The sequence below is a fragment of the Rhincodon typus genome, chromosome 18, assembly GCF_021869965.1.
Source record: "Rhincodon typus isolate 14 chromosome 18, sRhiTyp1.1, whole genome shotgun sequence".
Lineage (NCBI taxonomy): Eukaryota > Metazoa > Chordata > Chondrichthyes > Orectolobiformes > Rhincodontidae > Rhincodon > Rhincodon typus.
The window spans coordinates 5,771,063-5,783,972 of NC_063349.1; the positions used below are offsets into that span (position 1 = coordinate 5,771,063).

A 12,910-nucleotide genomic window follows, 5' to 3' on the forward strand; every position below is an offset into this window, starting at 1 on the left:
ACTTGAACCCAGGCCTCCTGGTCCATAGATAGGGGACACTAACACTGCGCTACAACAGTCCTGGCAAGTTATCTAATTTTGCCTTGTCCATTGCTAGGCGTACTATAAGCTGCCAATGTGGTGGTCTTGACTTTTAAGGGAAGATGGGTGCAGGTACTGAGCAGTTGAGCCCTGAAATGCTGCTTGTACAGAATCCAACTATTTTTGGAAAATTACAACCAATGCATCCACTATCTTGTGCCCACCTCTTTTAGAATCCTAAGATGCAGCCATCAGGGCCAGGAGACTTCTTTGCCATTAGCCCCATTAGTTTGTCTAATGGTACTACTTTAGTGATGGTGATAGTACTTAATTCCTCCCCTATATTCTTTAGCATTAATGGGATGTTTGAAGTATCTTCCACTGTAAAGACTGATGCAAAATATGTGCTTAACTCCTCTGGCACTTGCTCGTAGCCTATAACCCTCTCCCCAAATTCATTTTCTAAGGGGCCTATGTTCACTTTGACCTCTTTCTTCCTTTTATTGTATTTAAAGAAGCTTTTATTGTCGGGTTTTATATTCCTTGCTAGTCTGCCCTTAATTATATTTTCTCTGTTTTTATTATATTTTTAGTTCTCCGATACTGGATTCTGAATTTATTCCAGTTTTTGGGACTATCACTGAACATTGCCTCCTTATATACATTTTCTTTCAACTTAATACACTCCTTAACTTCCTTGCTTAGCCATGGTTGGTTTATCCCTCTCTTAGAATCTTGTCTCCTTATTGGGATATATTTTTGCTGAGAGTCATGAATTACTTCCTTAGATATCTGCTGCTGTTTGCTTAGCTTCATTCCTGCTGATCTTTTGGGCCAGTTCACTTTAGCTAAGTCTACCCTCATTTCATTATAAGTTTATTTAAGTTAAACACAGTTGTTTCCAATCCAGGTTTCTCACTCTCAAACTCAATATTAAATTCCTTCACATTATGATCACTATTTCCTAGGGGATCTTACACTCTGAGGTTATTTCATTAAATGTGCCTCAATACCCATTACCTTATCCAGAATAACCTGTTCCCTGGTTGGTTCCATGACATATTGCTCTAGGAAACAATCCCTAATTCAATCTATGGATTTGTTGTCTTAGCTACCTGTTCCAATTTGATTAACCTAATGAACATGAAGATGAAAGTCATCCATAATTATTGCTCTATTCTTTTTACATACTCTTATTATTTGTTGATGTATAGCTTTTCCCACAGAATGGCTCCTGTTTGGGGGTCTGTGCACTTCACCAACCAATGCCCTTTTTCCCTTGTTATTTTTTTTGCCTCTGCCCAAATGGCCTCTACACCATCCAAGCCTAGATTATTTCTCACAATGGCCCTCTTTTTCATTTCTTATTAATAATGGTACACCACCACCTGTCCCATCCCTCCTGTCTCTCCAAAAGGCCAAAAACATATCTCTGAATATTAAGTTCCCAGTTTTGATCTCTTGTAACCACGTTTCCATAATGCCTATGACATCATATCAATTTTCCTTGATTTGTGACATCTGTTCATCTACCTTCTGAATGCTTCTTGCATTAAGATGCAAAGCCTTTAATTTTGTTCTAGTATTGAATTTCACTACTGTTTTATGATTCCTTTGTACAACATTTGCACATTCTGTACTATCCTTTCTTTCTTTCCTTCTGGTAACAATCAGCTGCATCACTAACCTGCATTCCTAACTTCTCTTTTGATTTTATCATTTTCCATGCAACTGAAAACCCCTCCCCACCCCCATACTATTTAGTTTAAAGCTCTACCTCCAGCCCTAGTTATGCAATTCGCTAGGATTCTGATCCCAGCATTATTCAGGTGGACCCTGTCCCAGTGGAACAGCTCCCTCTGTCCCCAGTACTGGTGCAAATGTTCCATGAATGTGAACCTGTTTCTCCCACACCAATCTTTGAGCCACATGTTCATCTCTAAAATCTTGTTGATCCTGGACCAATTAATTCATTTTTCAGGTGGTAATCCAGAGACTTTTGGTCTGCTTTTTAATTATTGCTAATTATTAATAATTTAGCCCCTAGCTGCTCATGTTCTGTCAGCAGATCCTCTTTCTACCTTTTTTTCGGTACCTACATGGACCACGACAACTGGATCTTTCCCCTCCCACTCCAAGTTCCTTGGCAGCCCAGATGAGATATCCTGAACCCCTGCACCAGGCAGGCAACACAGCCTTTGGGACTGTCGATCCTGACCACAAAGAACAGTCTCTATTTCCCTGACAATACTATCCCAGACTACAGCTCCATTTCTCTTTTTATCCTCTCTCTTGAGTGGCTCCCTGTACCATGGCGCTAAGATCAGTTTGCTCATCATCCTTCCTGAAACATGGCATGCAGGTAATTCTCCCCCTCCCAAATGTGTCACAGTGTTTGAAGCTCAGACTCCAGCTCATCTACTCTGAGCCAGAGTTCCTAAAGCAACTAACGCTTGCTACAGATGTGGTCACCATGAACCGCAATGGGGTCCACCAGCTTCCGCACTATGTAGTTACAACACACTGTCTGACCCTGCATCTCTACTTTATTTACTTATTTCTTAATTTATTTATTAAACATTTCCTACTAAGTCCTTTAGTTAATAATCTGTAAATATTTTTCCTGTTTACCTTCAATATGAAAGATAGTCAAATTACAATTACTGGATGTGTGCAACCAATGAATGTACTATAATTTCATCCGTTTTGTGCTGGGCCCCTGATCCTGAGCTTCAATTTATCCTGTTTTTAAAAAAGTAGCTTACAAACTATGAGCTGCCAGAGCAAGAAAAGAGCGCATCTTCCCCTCTGCACCGAATTCCCACACTGCTCCAAATTCTCTGAAGTATATACTCACTCCGGCTGTGTCTCACTCCGGATGTGATCTCTCCTTCCTGTCCATGCGAAGCTTACTGATGAAATCTTTTAAACTACAGATGCCACTAGCAGTAGCAGCAGACATTGGGGTCTGGAGGAGATCAGCAGCCGATTTAACCAGAATTGAGAGGAGACCCCAGAGCAGGGAGGCTGAAGGACTCTTGATGGGTGCTCAGGGGAGCACTGCTGATACTCCTGGCCAACGAGGAGTCCCGATAAGATTACTTGTTTGAGTTACTTAGGCCAGTTGACTCCACCTGCTATGGTTTTGTTGTCAGGTTCGATTGCCCCGCTGCGTGGATGTTAAGGCCTGGATTATTATGCTTCAGACCACATTGAAACAGAGGTGGGAGGCATTAAAATTATTGGCAGGATCTAGTTCCAGGATTCCCTCCTCCATTCCCATCTTGAGGTATTTTTATAGCTTCAGGATAAGGGTGAATGTCATGAGCTGCAGTCAGCAATCCCATCTACGTGTGTTTCAGGCCCCATGCTGTTTTCATGGTATCAGGTCCATGTTTTATTTTGAAGGCAATCTAGCTCACAGCAACACAAAAGAATCAAGAATCATGTGTCAATCCCCAAACCCTTTCTCCAGAAATAAACTGTCACTCACTTCTAGAATTCTTCGATCACTGGTTTTTGAAATGCAAAATATGTTGTTTTGAAGTCTCAAGAACTAGATGCTGGCTCTTAAGTTAATATGTTTTCATTGCACTAATGGATTATAGGGCTCTGTGTTGCAAAGGTAGTTTGGTTATTGCATTGATCAGCATTGTGTAAGTTTTGGCATGCATTGGAGTGCTTTATCCAAGGAACAAATGCCATAATGCATACAAAACTCTACTGTTGCCATGTTTTAGATTGGGCTTTAAATGTCCAGCAAACTTTATCTTTGAAATAAATGGACCTGTTATTAATCAATAAAAAAGAGGCAAGCGCCTGCAACACTTTATTGTTTGACAGGCAATCTGCTTTGAAATGGAAAGGAAACAACAATTGCAGTTTTATAAAAAGGCCATCTGATGCTTCAGTTGCAATTTGCATAGATAGCAGGAACCATTATGAATGCATTGCTGAATATCAAAAGACACCAAACCACTTAAGCATTGGGAAGGGGGGGGGGGGGGCGGTGATACAGGTTTTCCAACATTGCAATAGTTTAAAGGAATTATGAAACAATTATTCATCTTTGAAGTTATATACGGGCTAAGTATTTGGTTTTTATTAACTGATTGACCTCTTTCGGTGATTCACGTTTTGGATTTTATGGTTGAGAGTATTTTTTTCAGTAAGGAATACATTTGAAAATTTCAACTCTTTAAGCCACCTTTATTTTAAACTAAATTAACAAAGTCAACTTTGAATGTGCACACATCTGGTAATTGTAAGTGGTGAAATGGCATCTGTTGTGTGGCTAGTTGCTAGCTTTTTAAAATTATATTGTTAATATCTTCAGTATTGTTAGCCTTTGTCACTCTGCATTGTTGTTTTAAAGCTAGTCAAAATTGAATCTCTTCCAAAACTAAATTTTAGATAATTTATTCTTTTACATAATTTTTTTTAGTTACCAGTGGTCTAAGCTCACAGGTTAAGCATATGAAAATATCTTTTGGTTTAACATTGCATGCATTGGTATTTCTTGTTATTTTCTAGGTATATCCTACGACTTTCCGTTCCTTAGGATTAGGCTCTTGTAGTTCAATGGCTCGTATTGGGGCAATGATCGCACCCTTTGTAGCACAGGTGAGTGAAGCAGTTTTCTGTCTCCTGGAATAGGATGGCCTACATTTGACAAGCAGATGTGAGGGTACAATGATTTCTGAAGTTTAATGCAGCAAGCAATTATTCATATTTTCAGTTGGGAACACTTAGAATTCTACTTGGTATTTATCAAAGCGTCGGCTGGTGTATTATTATTTCTAATTGCTTAAGCTAACTCCCAACGAGGGAAAAGGGTGTTGCTCAGCACGCTCTGACATTTCTGCTTTGATAGAACTGCACTGGGGTGATTTTGAACGGCTTAAAGAAAACGTTCATGTAAAACTGACCTTGCCTGCTTTCCTTCGAAAGAAAGTTGGTGTCGGCAAGTATTTGAAAGATACCAGTAAATGCCCTGATTAGCCATTTCAATCTGTCTTCAACAGCCACCCAATTCAAAAGTCATCAGCTTTCATGACTTTTTGCTGCGAACAATTAGCTATTATTGTAACTTGAATGCAGAAGCTGCTAACTCATTCTGTTCACTCCATCCAGGTCCTGCTGGGCACGTGGCCTATAACAGCTCTGTGTCTCTTCAGTGCAGTGTGCATCATTTGTTCTATTTTGGCCTTTACTCTTCCCATTGAGACTCAGGGACGTGCAATGCAGGTGAGGAAGGAATCACATTCCGGAAATATCCTTGAAGCTCCTTATTGATAGAACCTGTTACTATTTGTGTGTTTCAAAGGGCTACACCCTGTGCCTGACACTTTGAAGTAGAAAATCATAGGATCTATGACTTGGTGTTGCACTGCTGAGGGGTTGGGTGTTAAAGTGAGACCCACCTACTCTCCCGAATGAATGATCCTGTTGGACTATTTGAAGAAAAGCAAAAACGTTCTGATCAACACGCTTTCTCAAAAAACATAATCAAATTAGGTTATTATGTGGTTTTTATCTTCAGCTGTGTTTGATCCCTTGCTGTGTGCACTTCACAAGTACAAAACAACTGGGAGTGATAGTTAATGTGCACTACTTTTCTGAACCAGTGTCCTGGGATCTTTTATAATGCACCTTAAAAAACACAGATGCAACCTTGTTTTAAGACCTCATCTGAAAGATGCGTCTCTATCACTGAAGTACTTGCTCAGTATTGCAATGGACTGTCAACCTAGTCTGTTGTGCCTAAGTCCTACGGATTGAGAGGCAAGTGTGCCCTGAAAATGTCATTGGGATTGACTGCAATTTTAATGGAGGCCTGAGTGAGAAGGTTATGGCTTTCTCAAAAGGTTGAGCAGACTCAGAAGTAGATCAGGATGCAATGAGGTGCTGGGTGTTAAAATTGCATCTTCAACAATATCAACGGTTGGCATTTATATAGCGGTTTCAATATTGAAAAATCCCCAGGGATTTCACAGTGTAATTAAAAGAAAACACAATGAGCCGCATTGGTTTTAGGACGTGTGGCTAAAACTTGGTAAAAGATGTATCTTATAGATGAAAAGAAGTTTAGAGAGGAAGAGCTTAGGCAGCTGATGGCTTGGGCTGCAAAGGGGTGAAGTGGTGAAGATCAGGGATTGGAGGAGAGCAGAGATCTTGAAGGGTTGTAGGGCTGGACAAAGTTACAAAAATGTGGAGGAGGTAGCGACAATTAAAGTAAAGGAATGTGCAATCCGAGATGAGATATGTTTAAATCAAGACGTTGCAGAAGTACTAACCAGTGGAGGTCAGTGAGCACCAATGCGAAAGGTGAATGAAATTTGGTGCAAGCTGGGACATACGGAACAGGGCTTTGGTTGAGGTTAAGTTTACGAAGGGTGGAATGTGAAAGGTGATGAGGTAAGCATTGTAACTGATGAAGCTAAAGGGAACACGGTCATGGATCTGGATTTCAGCAGCAAATGAACTGAGCTGGGACAGAGTTGAATCAGAAACTCAAAGGTTCATGTCCTGGGATAATCCTGTACTAATATGATGAACAAACTCATCTGATAAGAGTTCTTCAAGTGTGTATATCATCATTCTGGGGAATGGTTTGCAACCTTGTATTCCATTCCTTTAAATCTTCGCCTTCGTCAATAACCATTCTGATTTACTTTACAGGAGATCAATCCATCCACCTCCAGTATTTAAAATTCAGTCATGGAATTAATATTTAACCAAGCAGAGGGAAACTAATGTGATATCAAGATGTCTGTTGGTCTCCCTGCGTCATATGATATTATTTCCATTCCACTGAGGACCATAACTTGCTTTCCTCATCCATTACTTCTTCTGCAAGTGTATCTCATTGTCTCGCATCCATCAAACATCCACCACATGTGGCCTTTGACTGAGAAAGAAGGTTTAGAAAGGTTGAACTTTGAAGAGATTTTGTTCTACTGTTTGCACTCAGGAATAAACTTTGTAGCGCAAAATGTAATATGAAATAATACAATAAAGAAAAATTGCCAATTTTTAAAAAATTTCCACCACAAGTGCACCAGTACTTTCCTGCACTGGCGATTGAGTAAAGTGAAGCATCTTTTGAAGCATTCAATACCACTTAAAATAAAAGACTTTCTGTCCCTGCAAGAAGCCTGTTGTGCATGATCTGAAGTAGCTTTCCGGTTTTGTCAGCATCTTGTCCAATAAATGGACAATTATCCCGAAGCAAGTTGATTCACCAAACCATCTCCCTGCGCCTGGACTTTGTTGAAATTATGAAAATAACCTTTGCTTGATCTGTTGTCAAAAATAGGATGATCATTATCATAGTCTTCAACACAATGAATCCAGTGCTGGTCAGCTTGTCATGTTGTGCATATCTGTTCTTGAATACTTTGTCATAACCTTTACTGTGCAAACATATTCCATTTTACTGATAGTGTTATGCTGCCTTTCAATTATCTGTCATGTTCCTCCTAAGCTCCAGATACCTTGTCTTACTTGCTCTACTCCTTGAATCCTTGTTAAGTTGAATTCCAGATGTTATTTCAGTAATCCTTTCAATTGACCCGAAAACTGTGCAAACACCTTACTTTCTTGAGTCTGTTGTTCCTCTGAACAAGCTCTTTAACTCAAACATGGAGTCACAAATCGCTACTTGCATTGATTCAACTCAACTTCTTGAGGCTGCTTTTAGACTTTGTGTCACCTTACAAAGAGACTCAGTTCTTCCCCAGGAGTTCTTCTTAATAAAAAGGACCTGTACACACCCAAGCTGAGTCAAGTTACCAAAGCAGTAAATCACTACTTTAGTTAGGCCGTCTGAGGTTTGTACAATGATTTTGTATGCTAAGCTTAAACTGGTACTGTCAGAACTCGACATAAACGGTGTACAATAAAGGTATCATTGGGCTGATTCACTCCTGTTGTGGAATAGCACTCGCAGGGAACACTAACCCAAATTCACAGGCACCCACACCTTCATATTCCAACACCGACAGCAACCAGTCTGATAATTAACAGAAAAAGCAGAGCCTAAGAGCCCACAACATAACTCATGGGAGCATCCATTGAGAAATCAACCCTTAACTTCAGCATGCGAGAGTTAATGGACAAAAGAAATTTTGAGGTCAACTTATTTTGCCTTCTACCTCCTGGTAGCCATGTGACAGAATGATAATGCAGTTGTTCACTAATTGTGACATCTACTTCTATCAATCAGACTACAGTAGACTTGGACAAACGTGGGGGGAGGGGCGGGGAGGGATTTCCAGTAGTGCAGGGATAGTGTCCTTACCTCTGAGCTCGGAGGCCTGAGCTCAAGTCCCACCTGCATGTCAAAGTGTGTGATAATATCACTGAGCAGAGTTGCTTAGAAAATATCTAGAGCTGGACAGGAGGTGAGGAAAATACCATTCCTTGTTCTAAACTCACTTGTTCCTCCCAAACAAGATATACTTACCACACGGTGAGAGAATCGTACAGTTGCTGACAAGTAACTGGAAGTTAAAAGTTGCATCTGCTTTTTCTTTGAAGAACGTTTTGCTAATTTGATCATTTTGAAGGCTATTTGGATACTGTTTTGTGATTATGTTATAATAAACTTTTGATATTTGCGGACAAACATTGTAGACAATTATTATTTACTAATATGAAATTGACATGCATTTGGAATACCTCTCAGAGTTTTTACTTTCTGATTTATCAATTAAGTTTATTACAGATTATTATTGAGGTAAGGCTCAGGTTTCTCTATTGCTGTAAACCTGTTGTTCCAAATTTCTTTTAGTCTATAAATCTCCACTTGGTCATGATTTTATGAAGCTTAAATCATGAAATGTAAGTCAAAATCTCTCACACCACAGAGATGGTCATCAGGTAACCCGTGATGCTTGTGTTGTTCTTGTTTGAAAGAACTATTTAATTAATCCCATTCTACCTTTCTTTCCAATAGTTTTAAGCTTTATTAACACGTGTACTCAAGTACAGTGAAAAGTGTACAATGTCTTAGATACAAAGGTACCTAGGTACAAAATCTTAGGTGCAAAAATAGAAAAATAAAGAAATAAGTTGAAAAGTTTCCTTTTAATTTCCTTTCTTGAATTTCCTTTTCAAGTATTTATCCAATTCCTCTTTGAAATTTGCTATTGTTAAGGACAGGGGAGAGAGATAAATTGAACTCTTTCCTGTCTTCTGGTGAGACGTTCAAGCTTTAAATACAGGGTGCCTTATATAAAGCCCAGCTGTGGTTAACTTGCTCTCCAACTATGGTTCTCTAACCTGAAAGTGTCTCCAAGGAGAGAGCCAGCTCACTTCCTGCTTCCAGGTCAGGGACCGGGAAGTACAAGTGGACAGAGCAGTGGAGACAGCCAAAGTGCCTCAGTTCAGAATGAGGCCACTTGATCCACCAAGGCTGCACTGGATCATTACATGAGCATCTTTACCCTGTGCCAACCTCCCACTTTCTCCCCGTACAATTACCCTTCGAGTTACTTACATCGCCACATGCTTCAGCTTTGATGTTGATGTGTCACGCTGCCGTATAGTGGCAAGTCTACTCGCCGTCGGACTGAAAGACCACCACAGGACACTACCCTGAGGAACTCTTGCAGAGATGTTCTGGAGCTGAGATGACCGACCTCCAACAACCACAACCATCTTTCTATGTGTCAGGTATGACTCTAACCAGTGGAGAGTTTGCTCCAATTCTCATTGAGATAGTCACCAATGAGACATTGAGATATTTATTGGACTGCCTGCATCATGTGATATTATTTCCATTCCATTGAGAGCTTCACATAATCATGAAAGAAAAATCACATCCGGAGTGAGACACTGCCAAGTGAATATATAGTCTGGGGAAACTGAGATAACAAGATGTAGAGCTGGATGAACACAGCAGGCCAAGCAGCATCAGAGGAGCAGGAAGGCTGACGTTTCGGGCCTAGACCCTTCTTCAGAAAATAGTCTGGGGATGTTGGAGGCAGTGTGGGAATTTGGCGCACATCGGGACAAGTTTTTTTTTCTTGCCTCAAAGTTTATAAGGTGTTTCTTTTTAAAAAAAGCAGGATAAATTGAAGCCCAGAATCAGGGACTCAGCTCAAACCAAAGTGACATCTCAGGAAACTGTAAATTCATTGGTTGGTAATGGCTGCTAATTTGTCTAATTTTTCTACGTTATTTTCAGATTGAAAGTAAACAGGAAATATATTTACAGGTTACAAATGAAAAGACCAGTAGGATATTAAACAAAAACAAATTAAAAACTAATTAAATAAAATAAAGATACAGGGCCAGGAGATGTTTGAGATTGTTGCTCCCTGTGTGGGTGAGATTGGGGGCTGTCGGGAGGATGAGAAAACTGACCATAGCACCATGGTACAGGGAGGCATTCAAGAGGAAGGGAAAGAGAAATGCAGTTAGAATCGGGGATGGTATAATTTGGGGAATAGACATGGTCCTCTGTGGCCAGGATTAAGAGTCCTGAACGCTGTGTTGCCTGCCTAGTGCACGGGTTCAGGATATCTCATCTGGGCTGCAGAGGAACTTAGAGTGGGAGGGTAAAGATCCAGTTGTCATGGTCCACGTCGGGAAACTGCATCATAGGACAAACTTGAAGACTTTGTGTCTTAATGCACAAAGTATTTGGAATAAGGTGGACAAACTGGCGCAAATCAAGGGCGTAAGGTTGGGAGGGTAGGGGAGGGCTCAACAGAGGTTATTAAAGTTTCCAGAAGAAGTAATGGGACAGAAGGTATGGAAAGGGTCAGAAATATAACTTCAGGCACCGTGGATAAGGAGCCAAGTATGAGAAGGGGGCAGTCATTGCATGCAGTATCCGAAACAAGATAAGTGAGCTCGTAGCACAGATTGAAATTAGCAGGTACAATGTTGTGAATGTCACAGAGACATGGCTACATGGGGATTAGGGCTTGGAATGGACTATTCAAGAATATGTGTCCTATCAAAAGGGCAGGCAGATGGCCAGACGGATGGGGTTGCCTTGTTGGTACAAAATGAAATTAAATCAATAGCAAGAAGTGATATAGAGTCGGAAGGGTGTAGAATCAGTGGGGGTAGAGTTGAGGAAGCACAAAGGAAAGAAGAGTTGTGAGAATTACATGCAGGCCGTATGGTAATAAACAGGATACAGGGCAGAATATAAATCAGGAGATAGAAAAGGCATATTATCATACCATATCATATCATAGAATCCCTACAGTGTGGAAACAGGACCTTCAGCACAACAAGCCCACACTGATGTAAGAAGGCACTGTTACGATAATTATGGGAAGCTTCACATGTGGACTGGAAAATCGGATTAGTAGCAGAGCTCAAGAACAAGTATTTGTGGAATGTCCATGAGATGATTATTTTTGGAGCAGCTTGTAGTACATCCCGCTTGTGAACACACAATTCTGGATTTAGGGATGTGAAATGAGGCAGACTTGATTAGGGAGCTCAAGGTAAAGGAACCCGTAGGTGGCAGTGACCATAATATGATAGAATTTACCCCACAGTTTGAGAGGAAGAAACTGGCATCAGATATAACAGCATTACAATTGAGAAAAGGTACCTACAATGGCATAACAGGAGAGCTGGGCAGATTAGAAGGGGAGCCGAGCAGGGAAGAGGGTGGAGCAGCAGTGGCTGGATTTTCTTGGGGTAATGTGGGAGGCAGAGCAGAAATTCATCCAGAGGAAGAAGGGACATACTAAGGGGAAGAGGAAGCAACCATGGATGACAAGAGAAGTCATAAGGGACAGCATAAAAACAAAAGAAAAATCATACAATACGGTGAAGAATAGTGGGAAGGCAGAGGATTTGGAAATCTTTAAAAACCAGCAGATGATATCTTAAAAAAAAAGCACAATAAGGGGGAGAAGATGAAAAACGAGAGTAAGCTAACTAGTAAAATCAAAGAAGATTACAAAAGTTTTTTTTAGAAATGTAAGAAGTAAGAGAGAGGCAACAGTAGACATTGGACCACTGGAAAATGAAGCTGGAGAAGTAGTAATGGGGAGAAAAAATGGTGGCGAAACTGAACAGGTACTTTGCATTAAGCTTTGTGGTGGAAGACACCAGTAGCATAGCTGAACTTGAAGGGAGTTGGGGGCAGAGGTAAATGCAGTGGGCATCACTCAAGGAGAAGATACTGAGGAAGGAAGGACATCTAAAGGTGGATAAATCACCCAAGCCAGGACTACAAACCAGGGTTCTGAAGGAAATAGTTGAGGAGATTGTGGAGGCATTGATGATGGTCTTTCAGGAATCATTGGAGTTAGGGAGGCTCCCAGACAATTGGAAAATGGTTATCTACTACCCATATTTCAGAAGGGAGGGAGGCAGAAGATGGGAAATTATAGGCCAGTTAACTTGACCTCAGACTTTGGTAAGATTTTAGAGTCTATTATGAAGGATGAGATTGTGGAGGATGTGGAAATGCATAGTAAAACAGCACGGCTTCATCAAGGGGAGATCACGCCTGACGAATCTGTTAGAATCCTTTGAGGAGGTAACAAGCAAGTGAGACAAAGGAGAGCCAGTGGACATGATCTATTTGGATTTCCAGAAGGCCTTTGACAAGGTGCTGCACAGGTAGCTGCTAAATTAAATAAGAGCCCACAGTGTTAGGGGCAAGTTATCGGCGTGGATAGAGGATTGGCTGACTGGCAGAAGGCAGAGAGTAGGGATAAAGGCGTCTTTTTCAGGATCGCAGCTGGTGATTAGTGGAGTTCCACAGGGGGCAGTGTTGGGGCCACAACTATTCACAGTATGCTTTAATAATCTGGATGAAGGAATCTGAGGGCACTGTTGCTAGGTTTGCAAGCAACACAGGTGGGGGAAGAGACAGGTAGTGTTGAGGAAGCCAGGAAGCTGTAGA

At 40.8% G+C, this 12,910-nt stretch overlaps 1 protein-coding gene across 2 annotated transcripts in view; it reads left to right on the plus strand.

Moving 5' to 3' along the window:
• svopl (SVOP-like) overlaps nt 1–8,639 on the plus strand; it is a 65,342-nt gene extending 56,703 nt beyond the window's left edge. The window contains exons 11-13 of one of the 2 annotated variants that reach the window (XM_020527247.2): nt 4,555–4,644; nt 5,155–5,268; nt 6,703–8,639. In XM_020527247.2, the coding sequence (XP_020382836.2) occupies nt 4,555–4,644; nt 5,155–5,268; nt 6,703–6,732 (234 nt within the window). In that variant the 3' untranslated portion in view covers nt 6,733–8,639. Of the gene's footprint in view, nt 1–4,554; nt 4,645–5,154; nt 6,043–6,702 lie in introns of those variants that run through there. The other variant, XM_048607617.1, reaches the window with a different exon arrangement.
• Nucleotides 8,640–12,910: the final 4,271 nt, after the last annotated feature.